The 9,908-nt window shown below is 40.3% G+C and overlaps 1 protein-coding gene across 4 annotated transcripts in view; it reads right to left on the reverse strand.

The window, feature by feature from the left end:
• Positions 1 to 6: 6 nt before the first annotated feature.
• LOC116841695 (BAI1-associated protein 3) overlaps positions 7 to 9,908 on the reverse strand; it is a 124,636-nt gene continuing 114,734 nt past the window's right edge. For 3 of the 4 annotated variants that reach the window (XM_032809963.1, XM_032809961.1, XM_032809962.1), the window contains 10 exons: positions 8,667 to 8,812; positions 8,207 to 8,438; positions 7,380 to 7,454; positions 6,463 to 6,564; positions 6,117 to 6,332; positions 5,426 to 5,641; positions 4,321 to 4,515; positions 3,951 to 4,195; positions 3,245 to 3,453; positions 2,534 to 2,628 (listed from right to left, as the gene is read on the reverse strand). In XM_032809963.1, the coding sequence (XP_032665854.1) occupies positions 2,534 to 2,628; positions 3,245 to 3,453; positions 3,951 to 4,195; positions 4,321 to 4,515; positions 5,426 to 5,641; positions 6,117 to 6,332; positions 6,463 to 6,564; positions 7,380 to 7,454; positions 8,207 to 8,438; positions 8,667 to 8,812 (1,731 nt within the window). Of the gene's footprint in view, positions 2,629 to 3,244; positions 3,454 to 3,950; positions 4,196 to 4,320; positions 4,516 to 5,425; positions 5,642 to 6,116; positions 6,333 to 6,462; positions 6,565 to 7,379; positions 7,455 to 8,206; positions 8,439 to 8,666; positions 8,813 to 9,908 lie in introns of all 4 variants that reach the window. The other variant, XM_032809960.1, reaches the window with a different exon arrangement.

Below are 9,908 nucleotides of genomic sequence, written 5' to 3' on the forward strand. Positions count from 1 at the left end.
GAGAGAGAGAGAGAGAGAGAGAGAGAGAGAGAGAGAGAGAGAGAGAGAGAGGGCGCGAGAAGTGAGACACCTGCTTGCGATTTTGTGATCGCAAAGACGGGACTAGATCGATTTGGACGTATTCTCGAATCTCATATCCTTCTTGATGTTTTCAAAAGGATCACTGAGTGAAGAGCATTCGAGAGATCCGTGACGCGAGAGGGAGCGTCTCGACGCTGATCGATCACGAATCCGCGTGTGTCCACATCCGAGCGAGAAATGTCGCGCACGTGTCGGTAATTCTGTAGCTTCCCCGAGTAGCAGCGTAGTGTCGAACATGATATGGAAAGACAGGAAGAGACTTTATAGCCAATGACGAGTAAGAAAAATATCATATATCCACCCTCTCGGCTTGATCCGCGCCGTCGAAGCGACGCCGGAGCGGCACGGCGGCTCGCTCGTCGGGGAGGAAAAGCGTCTTCTTACTTGGACTGTCGAGGAATAAATGCGGTTTTATTTACGGGTATATGCATGTGTATGTGAAAATATTTGTGGGTATATGTATGTGAAAAAATACTCGGTGAAAGGTAATCTCGCGAGTTTATCGTGCTCTTGGAAGTTTCTTCGAGTGAAACCTCGTTTCGAGGAGTAGACCATCGATTCACTCGAATTCCAGTGACTTTTCACTCGAATAGAACGAACTCTCCACTGTGAATTGTTGAGTAAATATTTTCACTCGAAATGGAATAACAAATCTGATGTGCTCCATTATTATAGGAATATATTTACTCTGATCGATTGAAGCACTCACTCACATGGAGTCAGAATCCACTCAAACTTTTTTTTTACAGTGGAATGTAATTAAACAATGAAGAAGTTTCGGCGAAATTTGTCAAAATGTAAAACTTCATTCGAAAGTAGAGTTACGGTCGAGTCACTCGAATTTGAGTGACTTTTCGCTCAGAGTGAATTTTCCATTCTGAATCGTTAAGTGAATATTTTCACTCGAAATTCGAAAATGAATTTGATGTATCTCACCGTTACAAGAACAAATTTATTCCAATCTATCGAAACATTCACTTGTATAAGATCAGGTGGTCGATTGTGTATCTGAAAACAGAGTGAAAATAACAAATGTGAGCATATTTACTTGAATATTTGTAACTTTTATTGGTCAATGCCTAGTGAATTTGCTCACTTTTATAATTTTTACTCCGTTTCGAGATACATAATCGACCCCCTGCATTCGCTCTAAGCTTAAATGAAATATTCATCTCTGCGATTTTGAGTGGCGGTATCTTCATTATCTCTTCGTCTGAAAATACTACCACTTTTCACTCGTTTTGAGAGATAAGTTTCCACTCGAGGAAATTTAGAGAACGAGCGACACCCTGACGAGAGAACGGCATTCCAGCTCGATATACACTTCTGATTTTGTACCGTTGGCATCCTTAATTTTCCATTCAACGACTCGATTGACATCCGAGTTCATTAACTCGCTCATTAACGACGTTTACATGTTCGTTGTGCGTTGAGTTTGTCCGAGGAGAAGGAGGATTTCGGTTAAGTCGTGAGAATGTGCGATTCTCGCGAAGAACGACGGCCAATTTAACTCGAGCCGACTCAACAGCGAACAGACTCGCTCTTCTCCCGTGCGCTTTCCGCCGTGAACCAATTCCGCGCAGTGGAAGCGGGATTTCCCTCGCAATGACTCGCTTTCTCACGGCAGCTGCTTGTGATGAAAATAATTCGGCTCGTGACGAATAGAGTCATCGCGCGTGCATTTGCTACATTCGCATCTCGTGAAAACTCGCGATTAATGTTCAACAGACGAAGGGGAGCCTTGTGCTTTCTCGGTTTCCCGGCGATTGGTTCCTCCTCTGTCCTGGGATTCTCGCGCTTTCTCACACAAAGTCCTCGGACAACTATCCGCGACCTCTTTGTATAAAATGCAAAGTAAACGGTAACTTGACGTGGTTGCTCCGGCGTCGCTTCGTGTGTACGGCGAGACGACTCTTAGACACTTATCCTTAGCTACGTCGTACCGTAGACAGACTTTACTGTTTTTCTGCATGCGCTGCATCGCTCCAACTTCACTAGCTTCTTCGACACAAAAATAGTTCTGATATATCTTTCTTGATCCTCTTTTTCGCTCCGCGTCGTGTTCTTACTATTTCTTTCATCTTTTACGTTCTTATTTTTTTTAACCAACACCAATTATATTCAACACGATTTACACTGAGATAGATCTTGACGGATCTTTGGAATGAAGGTTGGTTAAAGGATAGGCAGAAGGAGATAGAGTGTGTGACAGAGAGAGATAGAGAGAAAGAGAGAGAGAAAGTGAGAGTGAGGGAGGGGGAGGGAAGGGGAGGGTGGGACTGAAAGTAGACGATATATCGCAGGGATGGAGTTCCTCCTCTTTCTCCTCCTCCTCTTCAGTTTCCATTGACTCTTAAGATTAGTGTGCAAGTCTTCATAGCGTACACGACGCACCGCCGCGACTTTCTTATTCCTCTTCCATCTTCTTGTCTTTCGTCGGCGCCGGATGTGTTTACGTCGTCGCGAATCGTTGTTTCTGCTTCTTCACAAAGTCGAGGGCCATTTTGTCACCGATTCGGGTTTCCAGAATCTGAAGGATCGGTTGGTCTGCGAAAGACACAGTCAAAGTCACGAAACGGCTCGAATATCTTCTTGGAAGTCGCATTTAAAATTATTCAAACACTCGTAAATCGTCTTAATATCCAAATAATTTAAAATACAAATTTCTAATTATGAAGCGATTTAATTTTGAAGGGCTAAATTATACCTTATATCTGAGATATATCTCAGATCAATATAAATCAAATAGATAGAGACAATATAGAAACAATTTAGGATAATTTTTATCTGAATTTTCTTAAAAAATTCATTTATGCATACATAATTTTCTTATAAAATTCACTCCATCATGACTTTCCATGGTTTTATAAAATCACAAATCTCTTTTGTAGTATCTAAATAATTGAAAATACAAATTTCCAACTATGAAACAACTTAATTTCTAAGAGCTAAACTGGAATATATCTCAGACATAAAAAAGTCGTTTAAAATACTTTTACCTCAATTTTTCTTATAAAATTCACTTCATGAATTTCCATGAGTTTACAAAGCCACAAATCGCGAGAGATTTAAATTTCCACATCTACAGATCCATATTTGTGAATTTATGAACATGAAGGTGTGAAATCACAAAAGATCGTGTGAAATTTGACTGGTCACGTACTCCGATTCTTCTGGTGCATAAGCGGTAATTCCTGATGCTTGAGGCCATGAAAATTGTCTATGCTAGCGTTCGTGTCGGCGACGCCGGGTATAGTACTGAGTCCCAGGAAAGCCTCGCCGGCGAAGTCGTTCGCCGTGAGAACGTCGTGATCCATCACCGTAAAGAGAACCATCGCGTTGGGATCGCGACATTGCTCCACGCTCACCGAGCTTGAAATAAAAAGAGCGCATTAAAGTTAAATATCTTTTCGATCTGTTCCGAGCGTCTGACGTTCAAATAAAGATAATGTCGTATAACACTGTGTGTTAGATAGATGATATAATAGATCATATGATAAATATGCTAATATATGTGCATACACAATGATTATTAATATAAATATGTTACGTTTGTTGAGAATAAATTAACCCGTCGCCTGAAAGATGCCACACATTCCATTTTGTTCTTTTAAAATTTTTGTAATGTCTTCAGAATGTTTTTCTGTTAGCTGTTAGTTTTATTAAATTTTGATATTCCACAGAATCATGAGAGATTATACAAGGTTTGAGAAATTATAAAAATATAATCAAAAAGAAAAAAGGAAAAATTCATCAAATTGTACCTTTCCAATGACGGGTTAATATAACATGTGAATTGTAAGAATAATTTTCAGATGCCACTTTTGCAAGCGAGTAAATGTCGCGACAGTGCGGGAGGACGTACTCACAATTCGAAACACTCATCAAACATAGGATTCAGAGTCCTCTTCTTGACGTTGGTTTGCTGCTCGGCGCAATGCTCGAACATTCGTCGCGGTAACAATTCAATTATCACGAAGGGATCGCTGAATCCGTTCGGATCCAACGGTATGACGTCCCTGGCGTTTATCACCTCGAGACAGAGGGAATCGTGATTTAAGTAAGCTCGCACCGTCAAGACTCCGTATTCGTAGGTGACCGTGTTGAATTGATCCTGAAAAGCAGAGCGTAAGGCACTCTTTGACGATCCTCTTTGAACTGAATTAATTAATTAAATCGAAGAAGCAATCGACGATGAGTTCATCGATTAACTTCGACGATATCGCGCGCCTTGCATACCAGAAGACGTTGCTGGTAATATCGATCAATCAGGAAGGTCGTGTCCATCTTATGGTACTGAAGACGTTCCTCAGCGTTCATGAAACTCTGTCGACGCAGCATTTCCATGGGCAAACCTCTTTCGTCAGCGTGGAAGAACTTCACCAACAAGTCGAGCGCCTCGTGCAGTCTCTCGTAGAACATCTTCGGTTTGTCCTGCGAACGATAACTTCCCCTTATCTTCTTTCATCGCATAATTGTCTTTCATAATTTTGATTATTCGCGCACTCACGCGTCACAAGCGAATGGTGAAAATTATTTCATGTACGTGTATAAGTGTAATAATATTTCTTGTCATTACGCACTTTAAAAAGGCCGATAGAAAATGATAGAAATATATTAAAATTTCAAAAAAACATTTCTTATATTTTTCGGCTCACATAAACAAAAAAAGTCATCAATTTCTTTCCTTTCATATACATATATACAGGGTGTTCCGCATAAGACGTACCAAAAGAAAAATATAAGTAGAACAGATAAAAGTGAAAAATATGGTCGAAGTCATTTTTCAAACAACCACGTAAAATTCCGAGTTATTGAATAAAATGAACTAATCAAAGCGCGCGACGCGGCCGGCGAAGATAATGGCCGATTGCTCGGTGGTCTATTATGCAGATCTAAGACATAGTCCTTTGGACCTATTTGATAGGCCCGCGAGCAATCGGCCTTTTTATCGCCGGCCCACCTTGCGCGCTCTAATTAGTCCATTTATTTTATTTAATAACTCGAAATTTTACGTAGTTGTCCGAAAAATGACTTCTACCATATTTTTCACTTTTATCTGTTCTACTTATATTTTTCTTTTGATACGTCTTATGCGGGACACCCTCTTTGTATATCGTAACTTATCTTTAAATATTATACGAGACGATTATATAATATTTATTTAAATTTATCTATGCCTTTTTATTTTTTGATAATTATTTAATTATTTAATTTCATCATTCAAAAAATAAGAAAAAGAAATGATTTAGTCATACAGATTTTTTTTATATAATTTTATCAAATTTCTTAAGCAAGTAGAGAAAAAAAAATTGATGTTCTCATATGATTGTGATCTAATTACCTCGGCGTTGCCGTCCATTTGGTTGCTCAATTCGCTGAGGACCACTTCCCAAATCTCGTGCAAAACGCGATTGAAGCTCGCAGGCATCAAATCTCTGTTAAGTGCCACCAGGTGAACGTCCAGGTATTCAATAAGAGGCGTGATCGCCTCCGTGGTCGGTAAGCTATCGGGGGACCAAGCCAAGTGGAACATCGCCTTCTTCAGAGGCGGCCTCATCTATGAACCGGGAAGAGATGGTGTACGGTATAAATTGCCGATAAAATAATCGTTTACTTTGATCTTTACGTTGTAATTTAAATTATAGTCGCGATGATTTCCTAGTTTATCATCGATGTTTCTGATTGCTTCGTCGTAATAGCAATTATACATTCGAACAAATGAACAAGTCAGAGAAAGAGAGAGAGAGAGAGAGAGAGAGAGAGAGAGAGAGAGAGGGAAAGAGGGTCATTTCGAAACAAGAAAGTAAATTACTCGTGCTGACCCGGTAACTTTCTGGAAAGAGCACTGAGAGGTACCGCTTTGCAGCGTGACAGTTGAGAAATGAAATATCTACGACAATGCTGCAAATTACAAAACGAGAGGCATCGTGTTACTGCGGAGATCCAGTTTGAAACTTAGGCAAGCAATCTTATATATCTTCTGCTGCTTCGATCCGCGTTCTCGTCGCCGTGTTTTATCTCGACCCACGTACCTTTGCCCCGATTCTCGAGATTATCTGATTGATGTAGTGCAGCATCTGTCCGGGCGTTTGCTCCAGCGGCGTCAGCAGAGCGTTTCGCCACTGCATCCGCACGGACTCGCCCGCCTGATTCTCCAGAGCCACTAGGATCTGCTCTACGCGCAGCTCGTCCCCCAGATCCAACAGCCACCTCCTCACATACTCGAGACCATTGATGGCCACGCACATCTGAAAGCGCCGCGAGTCAAGCACGTTTGGCAGGCAGTGTTTTGCATGTCGCTTTCTCCGTGAAGGAAACGCTCTGTATCGCGCTTCCGTCCGGAAGCGAGGCGATTCCACTATCTTCAAAGGCAATTACCTCGTCCGTGGTCTTATACTGCGCGTGGTCTTCGTAGTACCCGCTATCTGCCAACTTCTGATGAGTTATCTCCGCGTAGTACGATGCGGAACTGCATATCGCCTACAGCAGAATTGCGAATTTTCGTATATTACGCCGTGTTGCATATATTCGCAATGGAAATATCAATTATCGTATGTAATTATCGTGTATAAATATCGTGTATAATTATATCGGGTGAGTTAAAGAAAGTTGGACAGGGCAAGTCAGTCACTATTATCACCTAGAAAATAGAGTTGATCTTCAGATTTTCGAAGTTACTCTACTACCACTAGGAGAAAAAAAGCGTCTTATGTGATAACGCTTTTTTTCTAAGTAGAATAACTTAAAAAATCTGAATATCACCTTTAACTTTTGATTCGAAGATATTCTAAATGACAGTAGTTACTGGCTCACACTGTATAAGATATATCGTGTATATAATTATATTTGAAAAAAGCAAATGGAAAAAGTTTGGTTCGATATTTTAATCGAATTGTACTTCATGTTCTTCGAATTGTATGGAGACGGCATCTTAATCAAATAATCGCCTTGTAGTTTTTCTTCATCGACGTTTTAGCAGCGTTTATATACTTTTGTCTCGTAGAAGGTGATCGCCGGTTTGTCATCGACGAAAGTATTAAAAATCAAGGCGAATTTTTCGACTGATTGTATCATCAGGCTGCATTATATTGTACAATTGCCATACGGTAAAGAGAATCTATTCATCTCTCTAGTAAGCTAGAAAAACTATTCTATGGATTTCCTTGAATATTTCCGTGGTACGGAAATTGAAAAACTTCTATGGGTAATTTCGTGTGCGCAATTTTCCCGGCCAAGTTTCCGCGATACATCATGACTGTCGGGGCGCTTAAGGAAACAATCTCATGCTTACTTACATCAATGACTTTTAGCACGAAGTTATTAGATCCCAACAGATCCGGCCATGCCAGCTTCTTCCAGAATTCCTTGATCTATACACGCGTTCGCAAGAAAATTGCATGTTGTATGTAATTATTGCTATCACAATCTCCCAGAGAGGGACATGTGTTAATTATCATTATAATATTATCGACATGCATGCAAATCGCATATAAGAAAATTTTGTGACCAAATTTTTTGTAATCTTGCATTATACTGAATTATGACCGAAATTATACTATATTTGTTTAAAAATCTATGTTTGACTTTTTGTCTCAAATCGTAATTAATTGAATGTTTTTATATCATATATCAGATGAAAAGTCAACCTAATTTAGGGCAGTGTTAATACTTATTATTTAAAACTCGTTTCTTAAGTGAGATACTTAAATTTGAATTCAGAGTCAGATGAAAGTTTTTTTTTCAATTAAATCACGATTACAATAAAATATAAATGTTACATATATAAATGTCACATATATCGTAATTTAACTAAAAAACTTGGATCTAACTTATTCTATCTAAGAATAGAATCCATTCTATCTAAGAATAGGATCTATTCTATCTAAGAATAGAAATTTAAGAATCTTACGTGAGACAAATGCGAAGTGATAATTATTAGTACAGACTTTACTATTTCTGTAAAAATAATTGTGCTATAACTTCAGTACAGTTCAATTCTATAAAAAACATCGCGAAAAGAAATATAATTTTGACGTAATTTTTACTTATACTTTCTCCGTTTTTACAATACTTTCTCCGTTTAAGAGGATAAGTTAAGAATAAGGGGGATTAGTAAAGTCACCTGATAAAAGCACACGGTGACGTCGTTCGCCGACGTGCTGTGCTTGACGATGTAGTTGAACAACGCAGAGTCCCCGATGCAGACCCGATCGAGCTCCGCCGCCCTTCGCACCCTCTGGACCGCCTTGAGTTTCGCCAGATCCAACCATTTGTCGACAGCTGGTCTGAACCACTCGTAATACTTGCAGATCGCCAAAGTTTTATGATCCGATTGCGGTAGATTCTCCTTCATGCTGAAAGCGATGAGTTTTATGTGCGACTACGACATCTACCACCGCGTCGTCTCGTCTCTCCCCTCGACAGCGAAACTCGCATAATTCGCCAAGAGTTTTATCGCCCCACTACGTATGCTCGATACAACGCGTGCAAAAAGCATACAATAGATCGTCTCCGCGGAATTTATTTTTATGCGGCAAATTTCGCGCCGATGAGAACGAGTGGCCGTAACAAGGGAGATTTACTTCACGAAGTCTTGAAGCGCCAAGTAAAGCTCGAATATTGGTGTTCCTATCTCGGCACCCGGCGGCAGAACGTATTCTTCGTCCCTGTCCTGACCATGCAGCTGCAGGCAGGCAGTGGTGACCCTCGCACCGAGCTCGTTGTGCATCTGCGAAAGCGATCGTTTCAGTTACATGTGATTTCTGCCGATTGCGTACCACTCAGATGCACAAGCGGAGGAAATGTTGCTTCCTGTACATGTCAACGTTATCATATATCGGGGTAATCTTCAAACGTTTCGTCGGAATCTCTTGGAGGATCTTTGACATTCGAGCAGCTAATTACGGAGTCGTCGCAATTCAAATTAAATTCTCGTTGAAAGGAACGGGAGTGGATGAAATCCTGAGAGTCGTAACCCCGTCTCTTTCGAAACAACGTATCAATCGACCCACGCAGAATCCAACAGTTTGCTCAAGATTTGGTTCCAGAGGAATGGAATATGAAAGAAGCATTACAAACAGTTATGGAATGAGTTTATGGGGAGTAGCATTTGAAATATTCATAGGCTGATAATTTCCACCGGAATGACAGAATTTCACCTGAATATTGGACTCTTGACTAATACCCTCGTCGGGAAAAAATCGTTTATCGTTCATTTTTATATTCTACATTTTCATAGTTATCGAATACCTGTAGAAATTCGTATTAATAGTATAATTTGATATCTGCTGCAGTATTGCTTCTGCAATTTCCGAAAACATCACATATTTTATTATAATTTTCCTTAGATACTAGTCAATTTTTATATCATATTTTCATACAAGATAAATTGTGGACGTTCTAACCCGAGGAATTCAAGATAATAACCAGAAACCATGTCTCTCTACAGGCATCGTGCATTCCTTGCTTTATAAAGGTAAGTTTACTTTGCCGTAGCGTATGTAAAAGCTGATTTTACACGCTGCCACACGCGCATACTCGGCACAGCGGCGTTTGTCGCGCAACTTGTTGGATCATGCATGCCTCGTTTGAACGTTACGACGTAAATCCGAGCGGATTTGCGCTTCCCCTCTCCGACAAAATTTGTATACCAAGTCATTAAAGTTCAATCCCGCGTGCTCGCGTTAAATCGTCGTATGTTGCGTATAGATCGTCGTTGCGCAACACGTTGGGATTATGCGTCGAGAGAGGAACCCGGGAGAGGGAGAAAGAGACAGAAAGAGAGAGAGAGAGAGAGAGAGAGAGAGAGAGAGAGAGAGAGAGAG

Source organism: Odontomachus brunneus, unplaced genomic scaffold (assembly GCF_010583005.1).
Source record: "Odontomachus brunneus isolate Ranch 3 - 2012 unplaced genomic scaffold, Obru_v1 Obru_scaffold_017, whole genome shotgun sequence".
NCBI classification, from domain to species: Eukaryota; Metazoa; Arthropoda; class Insecta; order Hymenoptera; family Formicidae; genus Odontomachus; species Odontomachus brunneus.